Source organism: Pseudorca crassidens, chromosome 11 (genome assembly GCF_039906515.1).
Source record: "Pseudorca crassidens isolate mPseCra1 chromosome 11, mPseCra1.hap1, whole genome shotgun sequence".
Taxonomy (NCBI): Eukaryota; Metazoa; Chordata; class Mammalia; order Artiodactyla; family Delphinidae; genus Pseudorca; species Pseudorca crassidens.
This window is the reverse complement of record NC_090306.1, coordinates 605,466-619,801: the sequence shown is the minus strand read 5'-3', so window position 1 is coordinate 619,801 and position 14,336 is coordinate 605,466. Positions and strand designations below refer to the sequence as shown.

Here is a 14,336-nt window from a genome sequence, read left to right as displayed (position 1 = left end):
ATTCTTCGACCCATGTTTTATTTAGAAATATATTGTTTAATCTCCAAGTACTTGAGGATTTTCTAGCTGTCTTTCTGTTATTGATTTCTAGTTGCATTCCATTGCGGTTTGAGAGCAGGCATAGTATAATTCTGTTCTTTTAAATTTGTTAAGGTATGTTTCATGTCCCAGAATTTGGTCTGGGTGAATATTCCACGTAAGCTTGGGAAGCAGGTGTGTCCGCTGTGGTTGGATGGAAGTAGTCTATAGGTGTCTATTGTACCCTGCTGGTTGTCTGCCTGCTGGAGCTGTCCATTTCTGGTGGAGGCTGTTGAAGTCTCCCGTTGTCTTGGTGGATTCATCTGTTTCTCTTGCAGCTCTTTGGTTAGGTGTGTACATATCAAAGACTATTACATCTTCTTGGAGGTTTAACCCCTCTATCATTATATAACACCCCTCTTCATCCCTGATAAGTTTCCTTGCTCTGAAATCTGCTCTGTGTGAAATTAATGTAGCTACTCCCTCTCCCTCCCTCCCTTCCTTCCTTTAACATGCAGTATTTGTATTTTAGACATGCAGGGAAAGCTATTTGAGAATCTACTAATTTAAAGCAAGCAGCTGTATACAGATAACAAAAGAAACAACATCTTGTTACAGCTCGGCACACAGCATCCAAAGCAAATAGGCATGAGACTGTGAATATTTGTGTAGCATTAAAACCAGGTGAGTAACATGCTGCAGGGCTGGGAGAGGGAAAATGGAAACGTGAAGACCAGTGTTTCCAGCGCTCTCAGTGTGTAATGCTAAATTTCTCATTTGATGACCCATCCGGGTGCTTCAGATGTGATGTGCGGTGAGAATGGCAAGGAGGGAGACAACCAATCTGCATACCTGCCTAACCTATTTTCACAGGTCTTCTTTCAGTGGTAAACCAGTTTGAGCATCTCTTGAATTTGTTGTTTAATGATAGCTTTCTTATCTCAGGCTTTAAACTCTCTGGATATAAACAGTGAAGTATTTGGTACTTTCCCCTTTATAATAAAATACGTTCCACGTTTCATTAACTATTTATTTATTTAGGCTGCACCGGCTCTTGCGGCATGTGGGATCTTGGTTGTGGCACACAGACTTTTTAGTTGTGGCATGCATACAGGATCTAGTTCCCCAACCAGGGATCGAGCCTGGGCCGCCTGCATTGGGAGCACAGAGTCTTACCCACTGGACCACCAGGGAGGTCCCCATGTTTCATTAAAAGTATACACAACAGGGGCTTCCCTGGTGGCGCTGTGGTTGAGAGTCCGCCTGCCGATGCAGGGGACACGGGTTCGTGCCCCGGTCTGGGAAGATCCCACATGCCGCGGAGCGGCTGGGCCCGTGAGCCATGGCCGCTGAGCCTGTGCGTCCGGAGCCTGTGCTCCGCAACGGGAGAGGCCACAACAGTGAGAGGCCCGCGTACCGCAAAAAAAAAAGTATACACAACAATGATCAAATTCAAGGTTTAAATACTTAGAAATATAAAACCATAGTTAACAAAGCATTAAGTATCTAAACGAAGACTTACTAGATTATAAAACAATAACTAGTAAAATATTGGTATTTAAACAATATTAGAATTTTGACTATATAAATAAACCTCATTAATACTTTGAGAAGGTGGCTTACTATTGAGCAGTAGGTATTGGGGAAAAGCCTTTTCTGACGTAGCTTTCTGATAGTTCAGGGGATTGTTCGGTATCGTGTAGCATAAGTTGATCCAGTAAACGTGGCTTACGAATTTCTTAAGAGCTGTGAGTGTTTACCTTGGATATTATATAATAGTACAGACTTTACTTTCTTCTATTATTTCCAAATACACTTTTATGTGATACATTAGAACACATTAGCTCATATAGACTGTCGTATAATCAACTAAATACAGTTTTGTAGGGGTTTTTTCCCCAGCACTTTGAAGACCAAACCACACTATATTATGGGACTGAGGATTCGACCTAACATTTCAGCTATATTTTCTTTGGTAAACATTTTAACGATTGCTAGGTTTTCCTCTTACAGTATCAATCACAGATGGTTTATAAATGATGTGTGTGTGTTTAATATGAAATACTACTCAAAACAGTCATAGGTCATATATTTTCAAGAAGAAATTAAACCAGTTGTGAGCAGGAAAAAGCTATATCAAGGTCATATATAGAACGAAAATAAAACAGAAAAGAGGAATAAGAACAGGGAAAAAAATTACAGTTGTAAAGGTGTTGGTTCTGCAATGTTCTTTTTTTTTTTTAATTTTATTTATTTGGCTGCATTGGATCTTCGTTGCTGCGTGCGGGCTCTCTCTAGTTGTGGCGAGCAGGGGCTACTCTTCATTGCGGTGCGTGCACTACTCATTGCGGTGGCTTCTCTTGTTGCAGAGCATGGGCTCTAGGCGCGCAGGCTTCAGTAGTTGTGGCTCGCGGGCTCTAGAGCGCAGGCTCAGTAGTTGTGGCGCACGGGCTTAGCTGTTCCGCAGCACGTGGGATCTTCCCGGAGCAGGGCTCTAACCCGTGTCCCCTGCATTGGCAGGCAGATTCGTAACCAGTGCGCCACCAGGGAAGTCCCTGAAATGTTCTATTATTATTATACAAGATAATCAGTCACCAAGCTGAGGATATTTTCTTTCATCAGCATATCAGCTTTGTTGCTCTGTGGATTCCGCACACAGGATGAGTGGCCACTTGGTCCACGGGGACATTGAAGCACTCGTGACGTGGCCCCTGTACCAGATCAGCTTGCTCACTTGCTTTAGGGACACTTTTCTTGAATGTTTCGCCTCCCAAAAGAAACCCATCCAAAATACAGTAAGCCTTCTCAGAATTCAGGATGATATCAAGCTCAAGTGCACAGCCAAGGTCCTTGTCAGGTTTTTCCAGGTAGCAGTGGGTTGTTTCCAGGGCCCCCAGCCCCTGTCCTGACCCTCAGTGGCACAGCAGGCACACAGATGAGCACGTCTTCCGTGAACATTCCTCTCCTCTTACCACTCAGGAAAGCTGCACCTTTTAGGTTTTGGTACTTAAATGGTTTGAACGGTTCTCTTGTCATCTTTTCCTTCTCTTTGTCTGATAGTGGGATGTACCGTTTCTGCAGTTGAAACTCCCCTGTGACGAAGAAGCAGTGTAAACTGCCTGGCGGCCGCGGGCAACAGCTCGAGAGGGCCCGGCTGGTGGCTGCTCCCACTTGCCTCTGACGAGTGTCTGCATGGTCAGTTTACTCTTAACGCGTCTGTGTCTTTACGTGAAGCGAGTTTCTTAGACACAGCAGACAGTCGGATCTTATCTTTTCATCCAGTCTGACAATGTCTTTCTTGTAGTTGGTGTGTTTACACTATTGATGTTCAAAGTAATTATTATTATTATTTTTTAAATTATTTATTTTTATTTTTGGCTGCACGTGGGCTTTCTCTGGTTGTGGCGAGCGGGGTCTACTCTTCGCTGCAGTGCATGGGCCTCTCACTGCAGTGGCGCCTCTCTGTGCAGAGCACGGGCTCTACGTGTGCAGGCCCCAGCAGTCGTGGCACACGGGCTCAGTAGTTGTGGCCTGCGGTCTCCAGAGTGCAGGCTCAGCAGCTGTGGTGCGCAGGCTTAGCTGCTCCACAGCATGTGGGATCCTCCCAGACCAGGGCTCAAACCCGTGTCCCCTGCATCGGCAGGCGGACTCCCAGCCACTGTAATTCATCTAATTACATCAAAGTAATTATTGATGTAATTCGATGAATATCTATCATATTTGTCATTGTTTTCTACTTGTTGCCCTTATTCTTTGTTCCAGTTTTTGTCCCCCACTCTTTTTCTGCCTTTTGTGGTTTTAATTGAGGATGTTGTGTTTCCATTTTCTCTCCTTTCTTGGCATGTCCATTACATTTCTCTTTTTACCTCTTTAAGTGGTTGCCCTACAGTTTGCCATATACGTTTACAACTAATCCAAGTCCACTTTCAGGTAACACTGTACTGCTTCACGCGCACTGTGAGTGAGTGAGTACCTTGTAAGAGCATCCCTTGTGTCATTGCTGTCATTCATGTCACTTGTATAAGCACACATAATCGAATACATTGTTGCTGTTATTACTTGGAGCAGCTGTTATCTGGAAGATCAATTAAGAATAAGAAAAATAAGTTTTGATTCTCCCTTCACCTACTTCTTCCTCAGTGGCCTCTCTTTCTCTGTGTAGATCTGCGTTTCTGACTTATATCATTATCCTTCTCTAAAGAACTTCCTTTAACATTTCTTACAAGGCATGTCTACTAGCAATTCCTTCAATCTTTGCTTGTCAGAGAAAATCTTTATTTCTCCCGTGTGTGTGTGTGTGTGGTGTGTTTGTGAATAGTTTACTTTATTGAGATATAACTCACAGCCACACACTCACCCATATGAAGTGTAGAATCCAGGGGTTTGTATATCTTACTTGTACAACTTAATACATTTCTTTTTAAGATCACATGTCTTGCCTTAATTTTTATTTTTCTTTCTTTTTTTAATATCTTTATTGGAGTATAATTGCTTTACAATGTTGTGTTAGTTTCTGCTGTACAACGAAGTGAATCAGCTATATGCATACATATATGCCCATATCCCCTCCCTCTTAAGCCTCCCTCCCACCCTCCCTATCCCACCCTTGTAGGCGGTCACAAAGCACCGAGCTGATCTCCCTGTGCTATGCGGCTGCTTCCTGCTAGCTGTTTTACGTTTGGTAGTGCATGTATGTCCATGCCACTCTCTCACTTCGTCCCGGCTTACCCTTCCCCGTCAAGTCCGTTCTCTATGTCTGCGTCTTTATTCCTGCCCTGCCCCTAGGTTCATCAGTACCGTTTGTTTAGATTCCATATATATGTGTTAGCATGCGGTATTTATTTTTCTCTTTCTGACTTACTTCACTCTGTATGACAGACTCTAGGTCCATCTACCTCTTCGCAGATAACTCAATTTCGTTTCTTTTTAAGACTGAGTAATATTCCATTGTATATATGAGCCACATCTTCTTTACCCATTCATCTGTCGATGAACACTTAGGTTGCTTCTATGTCCTGGCTATTGTAAATAGAGCTGCAATGAACATTGTGGTACATGACTCTTTTTTGAATTATGGTTTTCTCAGGGTATATGCCCAGTAGTGGGATTGCTGGGTCGTATGGTAGTTCTATTTTTAGTTTTTTAAGGAACCTCCATACTGTTCTCCATAGTGGCTGTATCAATTTACATTCCCATCAACAGTGCAGGAGGGTTCCCTGTTCTCCACACCCTCTCCTTCATTTTTGAAGGATAACTTCTCAGGAACAGAATTCTAGGTCAGTAGGTTTTTTCTGTCAACGCTTTAAATGTTCCCCTCCACTCTCTCCTTGCTTGCTTGGTTTCTGGTGAGAAGCTAGATGTAATTCTTATCTTTGTTCCTCTCTAGGTAAGATACTTTTTCCTCTGACTTGTCACAGAATTTTTTGTTTACCTCTGATTTTCTGTAATTTGAGAATGACATGCTTAGGTGTAGTTCTTTGGACACTTACTGTACTTGGTGTTCTCTGAGCTTCCTGAATCTGTGGTTTGCTGTCTGACGTTAATTTAGGGACATTCTTAGTCATTATCGTTACAGATATTTTTCTCCTGTTCCTTTCTCTCTTCTCCTTCCGTGTTCCAGGTGTGTGTGTTACACCTTGCGTAGTTGTCCCACAGTCCTTGGATGCCCTGTTGTTTTCTTTCCCCCGTCTTTGTTGTCTTTGCCTTTCAGTTTGGGATGTTTCTGTCGAGACATTTTCAAGCTAAGAGGTTCTTTCCTCTGCAGTGTGGAATCTAATAATAAGGCCATCAAAGGCATTCTTCAGGGAGTTCCCTGGCGGTCCAGTGGTTAGGACCGGCGCTCTCACTGCCAGGGCCTGGGTTCAATCCCTGGTCGGGGAGCTAAGGTCCTGCAAGCTGCTCGGCGTGGCCAAAGGGGGGGGGGCGTTCTTCATTTCTGCTCCGTGGTGTTGTGTTTACATCTCTAGCACTTTTTCTTTTTGGTTCTTAGGATTTCCATCTCTGCTGACATTGCCCATCTGCTCTTGTGTGCCGTCTGCTTTATCCGTTAGAGCCCTTAGCAGATTAATCATAGTTGTGTTAAATTCCTGATCGATAGTTCCAGCATCCCTACCATGTCTGGTTCTGATACTTGCTCCCTCTTTTCAAATGTGTGCGTGTTTTTCTTCTGCCTTTGGTTTGCCTTGTCATCTTTTCTGGATAGCCGGACATGATATCCTGGGTAAAAGGTAAACAGGCCTCAGTGACGTGGTGGCGAGGTGTGTGGCGGGCGCGTTGGAGTCCTGTGACTAGGCTCTGTGGGTGAGCCTGTGCCCCCCCGTGAATTTGGCCAGAGTTTCTGTGTCTCTCTCCTCCTTTACATGGGGCAAGACTGGAAGGTTGAAGTGGGCTGCCGGCGAGTATTTTCCTTCCTCTTGGGCAGTTAGGCTGTGGTTAACTGGTTCCCCCTGAGGACACAGCTTGTCAGGAAGATCAGGGCTCATTTTCCCCCTCGCCCGGGAGCAGGGAGCCAGGGGGGTAGAGGTGAATCTCAGAATTGCAGGGCCTCCCTGGGACTGGTCCCCCGGTGACCCCCAGCCCCGCCCATCCGTCTCCAGCCTCGGGACAGCGGTTTGCCCTGTGGCATCACCTCTCTTCTCCTACAGTCTTTGAGATTTCTGGTCATTCAGCTTTTTAACCCACTTCGGGGTGGAGTGGAGACGTCCAGGTCCTTCCACGGGGAAGCTGCAAGTCCCTCGGCAGGTTTTGCTTCTCAGTTTTGTGCACACTGAGCCCCCAGCGCTCCGCAGTTACAGTGTCGGTTTTCTACCCAGTAACCCTTAGCTGATTGTGGGTGCTGTGCCCCTCCGCTAGGCGCTGCCACCCAGAAGCTGAGTAAAATGGGCCCTCCTTGGGCTCAGGGCAGGGCGGGGTGGCATGTTCTGTGCTGTGAGGTGGCTGTGTTACGGGGCTCGGAGGACAGGAGGAGGCCGGGGTCGCTGGGGCGCAGTCAGGGGCACACGTCCGCTGGCGGCCAGCTTTCCAGAGAGAGGAGTGGAGAGTGACTGTCTGCTACTGTTGGTGCGGGGACTGCAGGGTAGCGGGGGGTGTGCACGCTCGCTTGTTTGCTTGCCTTCTACCTTATTTTCTCCCTGGCCAGAGCATGGGCGTTGAGATTGGAATCACAGTTTGTTTGTGGCCCCAGCTCTGCCAAACATTAGCCCTGAGTTTTGGGGGGAATTCATTTAACTTCGCTGAGCCTCAGTTTCATCAATTACAGTATGGAAGAGCAGCTTCTGTAGCTCACAAAAATGATGGTGCGAAAAAGTATTCTGTGAAAACAGTACATTTTTACAAATATCAGCTTTTCAGATGTGTCCCTAAGAGTGTGTGTTTTTCCGCTTCTCGAGTCTGAAGTTTCCTTCGAGTTTTGGTGGTGACTGTCTTTGCTGGGCAGCAGTCAGGCACAGCCGGGTATGAGCCGGGACAGCCCAGCTCCCGCTGCTAGTAGGCCTGCGAGCCCGCAAGGGGCCACCGTGGGGTGGGCTTCTCCTGGGTTTTCTCCTGCGGCATGTGCTAACCTAAATACTTACTGTGAAACATTTAGATTACATGAAAGATTACTGGGGGAAATGTCATCTGTAATAATATTAAATAGTTTGAATAAAATTAATTTTGGGGGCTTCCCTGGTGGCGCAGTGGTTGGGAGTCCTCCTGCCGATGCAGGGGACGCGGGTTCGTGACCCGGTCCGGGAGGATCCCAGTTGCCGCAGAGCAGCTGGGCCCGTGAGCCGTGGCTGCTGAGCCTGCGCGTCCGGAGCCTATGCTCCGCAACGGGAGAGGCCACGGCAGTGAAAGGCCCACGTACCAAAAATAAATAAATAAATTTTTGTCTATTTTTTCCGACTTGAAGCTTCTCATTTCTGTTTTAAGAACTGCAGACCTCAAAAAGTTTATGTTTGTTTTCATCAAGGACGTTTGAAGACTGACTCTTGGGAACTTTTAGGTCAGAACTGGTTAGAACAGAGTGTGGGAGGTGACACATAGTTTGTGATCTAATATCAGTTAAGTGGGTTTTGCAACTGAAGTAGTTTCAGTGTAGTAAGGGTTTGGTTTAGTGTTTCATGAGATCTGTTTATTTTATGTGTGAGTGTGCGTGTGTACTGCACTGTGTTTAAAATGTATTCTTTGTGGTCTTGGTCATCACATTAGGTGGAAAGTTACTTCTCTGAGTCTCTCTCACAGTATTTTCTTTGGGGTTTTTTGTTGTTTTTGTTTTTATTTTTTTGGCTGCGCCTCAAGGCTTGTGGGTCTTCGTTCCCCGACCAGGGATCGAACCCGGGCCCTTGGTGGTGAAAGTGTGGAGTCTTGACCACTGGACCACCAGGGAATTCCCTCTCTTTTCTTATTTTAGGTTAATAGCGATCTAAGAGACATTTGGTCGTTAGTACCCTGTTTGACTGAATGTAGAGAAGCAAGGTATCTGTGTTTGTCTTTTCCGGTGAATACTTGAGAGAGAGATCGTAATGATACGGGTTGGCTGGTACACTCCAGGGGACGTGGGTCTCTGAGCTACCAGGGAGTGGGGTCTTGGGAGTTGGCCCCGGTGTCCTCGGCTGGAACAGTTAAGTTCATTGGCCGCTGTGACCCTGTGTGTGAAACACTGCTTGAAGTGGCAGAATAATTTGTAACTGGTGTGAACCAAAACAAAACTCGAAGCAAATGTGGTTAATACAGACGTGGTGAAGCACTGCCGCACACTTTGAAATGGTTCTTTGAGTCATCTCCAAGCTGTTTTTACTTCGTTCCTACCACTAAAACCAAGGTTACGCTTACATTTTATCTTACGTTTATTCTACAAGAGTCCCTTTACCTCCGTATTTGTTTCTTCTCTACTTCCCTTTTTCTTTGAAGGGTTTCATGAATATATCTTTGTGTATTTGCTTGACGAAAACACCAAGCATAACCTTTTCCATTTGCTTCTTGCTGTAAACTGAGGAAAAAGCACCAGTGTGGAAGTCTGGGGTTGGGGGGAGCCTTGGGCTCGAGCGTTAGGGGAGCACAGTTGACGAAAGCGTGGGCCCTGCAGGTGAACGGCCTGGTTAGATCCAGTCCCAGCTTTGGACTTCAGGCCAATTACTTACCCATCTCAGTTGCTTTAGTTTCCTTATCTGTGAAAGTGAAATGAATTAATTTCAGTAAAATCTTCAAAAGGACACTGGCGTCCAGTTCTCACAGCAGCTGAGGGACCTTGGGCAAGTTACCTGATCTCACTGGGCTTCATGTGTTTAAACAAAACATAGTTTTCTGATTCTTTGTACATATTTATTTACTTATTGGCCACGCCGTGCGGCTTGCAGGATCTAGTTCCCCAGCCAAGGATTGGCAGTGAGAGTGTGGAGTCCCAACCACCGGACGGACCTCCAGGGAGTTCCCCCTTCATGCATATTTAAACTCTAGTTGGTCCCAATCCGTTTTATATTTTTGAGCCCTTGAAGTTACTCCTTTCTGTTTTTTGTATCAGTGGGACTAAAGAGATAGCTGTTTCCAGCAATATACATATTTTGTGCTAAAAATTATTTAAATTGTTGGAATGGATCTAAGCCTAGTTGTAGATGTTAGTCCCCTAATGTGCTAAGTTTTAGGTAAAGTATTTCCCAAAACAGTGCTTTATCTTTTATTGAAAGCCTAGTCTTCATTAATGACAGTAATAGTCAAGGGAGAGGCCTCTATTTTTATATTTTTGCTTCAGATGACCAGGAGTGAAAGTCTCAATGGTCATCTATTCTTTCTTTAAAACTTCTTACATAAAAGCACAAAATTTTTGGTGAATCGTCATTAAAATAATCACGTCCAAAATACAGAAATAAGTCGTAAGGTAGAGAGTCCATGACAGCAAGGAAAGAGGCAACTAAGTCTGACTGGCTTTGCGGCCATATCGTCCCCCAGAGTTGTCACTTGACAACCGTGTTGATCCAGTATCTTGGTTGGATGAAGAAGTCTTCCAGATACGGGATGAAGAATGTTCCTGACTCTCAGCCTTGAGCTGTTAAAAATAAAGAGAACAGTAGTTTTACGCTAAATTCTGTTTTAGTTTGTTAACTTTTCCCTCATTTCTTCACGATGCAACTTGTGAAATTTCCATTTCACTTGTTTTGGCTTCGAGCCCTAAATAAAAAGTAGCAAAGGTCTCCTTTCTGAGGATTAAAATTTTTACCTGTTTTATTACGGTTCCTTTGTTTTGCTTTTTAAATCAGTTCTTGCTGTTGGAGGTTCTGTTTTTAGCCCTTGGTGGGAGTTCCCACTGGTGAGCACGTGGATCTCTCTGACCCTCAGGCCGTCGGCTGCAGATGTGAGTCTAAGGATAGGGGACACAAGGGACCATATTGCTTATCTCCAGACAACTCGAGTGTGACCGGATCACAGAGCAGAACTACTCTGCTTCGTATAAACGGCACCGTAACCACAAAGTAGAGTGGAAATTGGTTTGCTTGCATATGCTCTGCAGACTCCGTAGCATCCGCGGGTGTCGTCCAGACTCTGGGTGACTTCCCGTCTGTCTCCGCCACGAACCTCCTGGTCCCCGTGTGTCCCCTGCCTTAGGGCTGCCGGTGTCGCGGTGAAATGTGTGCCTCCTGTGTCGGTCTTCACGTCTAGATGGTGAATTTGTCAAGAACCAAAATTGAGTCGTGTTCTTCCTTGTGACCGGAGCTGACACAGCCCCCGCAGGGAGCCTGGAGCGCCCGTGGCCGTGTTGCTGCCGTGTGGCTCCCGCCGCCAGGAGGGCGGGAGGCCTGCGTCCCCCGCACCCTCCCCATCGTCGGGGCGGCTTCATCCATGACCGAGTGGCCGATGACCGTTCCCTTGCCGTTGAGTCAGGGCCGTGGCGTCTGCTGCCGGCACCTCCCTGGTCACCGCAGGCTGCTTCCTGTCCCCGGCTGACGTTTCTGGGCCTCTGCTGGGCGGTGGCTCTTCCCCGCCCCTCACACGTCCCTCCGCCAGGCTCCTGCACCTCCCCAGCTGCCAGCAAAGCGCGTCCTTCCCTGTCTGGGCTCCTGACGGCACCAGCCCGGCCGAGCGATAGATCCCTAGGGCACAAGCTGCCTGCCTTTTTCTCCGCTGTGTTGCATTATTTATTGCATTAAATGTGTATAAATTGATTAGAATATAAATCAGCTTTTTGCTTTTTCAGCTTTGAAGAAACTGGTCAGAGGATCGTCTTGTTAAAAATTCTTCCCCTGTGTTGGTCTACAAGCAAACACGTTCAGTCCAAAAACTGTAGGTTTATACAGTGCATTTATCCCTGGAAGTTCAGTTTAGGAAAGGGGCTGCCTCCAGATTTACATTTATTTTAGGTCTGTTTCCCCTTCTTTGCACTGACCGCCCCCCTCATCTCCTAGGGCGCTGTCTTTGCCCTGGAGCCAGAGGACGAGGAGCGCCCCGCGGGCGCCGCGGAGGACAGCAACGACATCTACATCCTGCCCAGTGGCGGCTCCACGCTCGCCAGCCCCCCGGAGTCTCCGACGACCGCGACGGCGTCCTGGCAGGCCGAGGGCTTCCCCGTGTCGCTGTCCAGCAGCCAGAGCTGGCGCACCGAGAGCCCACCGGTGTCCCTGGGTCCCGAGTCGTGGCAGCAGGTCACAGTGGACCCCGAAGAAGTCAAGAGCTTGGACAGCAACGGGGCTGGAGAGAAGAGTGAGAACAACTCCTCCAACTCTGACATCGTGCACGTGGAGAAAGAGGAGATTCCCGAGGGCGCGGAGGCGGCGGCTGTGGCGGCCTCTGCCCTGATGGCGGCCGGGGAGCCTGGCCCCGAGGGGTCGGCCGGCCAGCCAGCCAGTCCCACGACATCTCTGTTCGTGGAACTCGCTGAAGAAGAGGCGGGAGCGGCCAGGTCCGGAGCTGCCGAACTGGAGCAGGAGGGGGTCCCGCCGCTAGAGCCCCCGGTGGAGCCCCCAGCAGCCCCGCCGGGCGGAGGGCAGGCGGTCCGCGGGTGGGGGGGGCTGGGCGCAGGGCCCTCCCCGGGCGGCCCCGAGGAGGCTGGCCTGCCGCCTGAGGGCAAGTCCCTCCTGCTCCTCGGGGGGGCAGCCGCTGCTGTTGCCATCCTGGCGGTGGCAGTTGGGGTGGCACTGGCTCTGAGAAGGAAGTAGATTTTTCGGAGAGAGAACACAAAAAGGTGTAAGGTTTTAGTTGTGTCGACTGGACTGGAGCGGCCAGAAGCTAGCTGGACATCCCTTGGACACTCCGGGGTCAGGAGGACTTGGGTCCGCAGGGCAGGGGGCCGACCCACGTGTTAGGGCTTGAGCTGGAGGCTGCGCACAGTGGTCTGATTGGAGGTCCCAGGCCTGGGCGCCTGCTAGGTTCAGGGTCTTGTGTGTAAAGTGCCCCCCGCCTGGCGTCCACAGCCCCTGGGTAGCTCCCGGGCCTGGGGCCTGTGCCCTGTAGGGTGCGCAGCCTCCGCCCACCAGCCCTGTAGCGCCTTCCCCAGTGGTGGCAGCCCCACCCCACGTGTCTCCCCGTGTTGCCAAACGTCCCCCGGGGATAACGTCATCCCGTGAGAGCCACAGTCTCAGAGCGAGAGGGTCCCCATGGGGGCGCCTGGGGGGCAGACCCCAGGCAGGAGGGCGTGGCTGTGGGCCCCTCGGCTGCTGGCGCACTCCTGCCTGGAGTCTCAGCTCCTCTGTTCTTCCCGCCCTCAGTCCCGCAGCCCAGGTGCTCTGCTGGGTCTCAGCCGCCTCTCAGGTACTGCCCTGCCCGCCTCGCCCCAGGGTGCCCCGAGGCCCCGTGCAGAGGGCTCGCCCGATGCTTCCCGCAGTTCCCCTTGTAAAGATGCTGCCTTTAGTCTTTAAACGTACGAGACGGAAGAGACCTGGGGCCCCTGTCCGTGACTGCGGGGCAAGTTTGTCTCCGCGTCGGAAGCTGGAGGGTGGCTTAGCTGGCCTATCGAGGTTGCTCGCAGCCCTTTTGTCTGTGGGCACCCTTGAGCCGACGGGGACTCGCCAGCCGGCAGCGTCTCTCTTGCTGGGCCTCGCTGTCCGTGACCTGGACTAGCGGGATTCCCAGGTTCTGGCCTCAGCCTCCTTCCCAGTCAGGCCGCTCCTCGGCGGTCTCTTGCCAGGTGATAAAGGTTTCCACATGTGGGCTTACAGACTGGGGAATCATAACTCTCATTCAGTACACAAAGTCTCCTAAATATCATTGAAGTAAAAAGCAGGAAAGAGAGGCTGCCCTTGAGGGTCTAGCTTGGCTTTCAGAGTTCCATAACGGAGGCTCACACTGAGCTCGTCACGGCCCAAATGCCAGAGTGACAAACCGTAATGATCACGGTCAGCACGTGCCCGTGGAGACTCAGCGTAGCCTCATCCGCTGACAGCATCCCTCACGGGTGGACCGCGTCTCATCATGCCTGAGGTCAGTGTCACGGATGGGGACACACGTGCTTGAGACAGGTCATCTCAGATTTATCCTAGTAAATGTAACAGGTTACTTTTTAAATCCTGAAATTTGTAATAAAATTACTTTACCTATCCTGATCACCAAAACTTGATGTTCTAAATGTGCTTTAATTTTTTAAATTTATTTTTTTAAATTAAATATTCTTCCTAAAGCGATACTGTTTAGAAGTTGGTCAGAAAGGTCTGGAGAGTGTGTGTGTGTGTGTGTGTGCGCGCGCGTGTGTGCGCGTGTGCGTGTGTACAGCTTTACCAGGCAGTGTATCGTGCGTTCTGAGTTTTTGGGTCTCGTTGGGGAGGGATGTTGGTCAGGGTCTTGGTGTCCTTCACTGAGGAGCCAGAGGTGAGGGAAGTGGGGTTTTCCTCGTGTGTTCCGACTGCAGCACTGGTGCTTCGTAGGGGAAGAGCGAACTGCTGAGTTGTCTTCATTCTCTTCCCTTTTATGATAGAATATTCTCTTTCCAGTGTTTACATGTAAACTCTGGATCCTCAAGCCCATTGGCTGAACGCACTGAAGCAGTAACAGGAGCCGGTTCGTTTCTGAGCTGCTGGCGGGAGGGCGGCTGGTGGGAGGTCTGCGCTGCGGAGGCTGAGGTCTGCGTTCTCCACGGCGGAGGGGTAAGGCGGGGCCACGCTTTACTCAGCAGTGACCCAGACAGCGTGGCCTTCAAGCACGGGGTTCCCGAGTGATAGGAGGACCTCAGCGTCCCCTCTGGTTGTGGACAGGAGGAGGGAGCGCCTAGTAAGGACTGTGGTGGTAGTGGCTCCCATGTTTTGCTGTGACGTTAAAAACTGCTTCTCAGGTGCCCACCCCCTTTTTGGTGGGACTGGAACGTCTGAGTCTAAGGTAGAGGGAGGATGATGGCGGGACGCAGGTGTGGAACTCAG

General features: G+C 49.1%; 1 protein-coding gene across 5 annotated transcripts in view; it reads left to right on the top strand.

The window, feature by feature from the left end:
* Positions 1 to 13,538, top strand: part of BCL2L13 (BCL2 like 13) — a 65,881-nt gene extending 52,343 nt beyond the window's left edge. For 2 of the 5 annotated variants that reach the window (XM_067755944.1, XM_067755943.1), the window contains one exon: positions 11,397 to 13,538. In XM_067755944.1, coding sequence (XP_067612045.1) covers positions 11,397 to 12,146 — 750 coding nt within the window. In that variant the 3' untranslated portion in view covers positions 12,147 to 13,538. Of the gene's footprint in view, positions 1 to 550; positions 599 to 636; positions 703 to 11,188; positions 11,275 to 11,396 lie in introns of those variants that run through there. The other 3 variants (XR_010947404.1, XM_067755945.1, XM_067755946.1) reach the window with 3 other exon arrangements.
* The last annotated feature ends 798 nt before the right edge of the window (positions 13,539 to 14,336 follow it).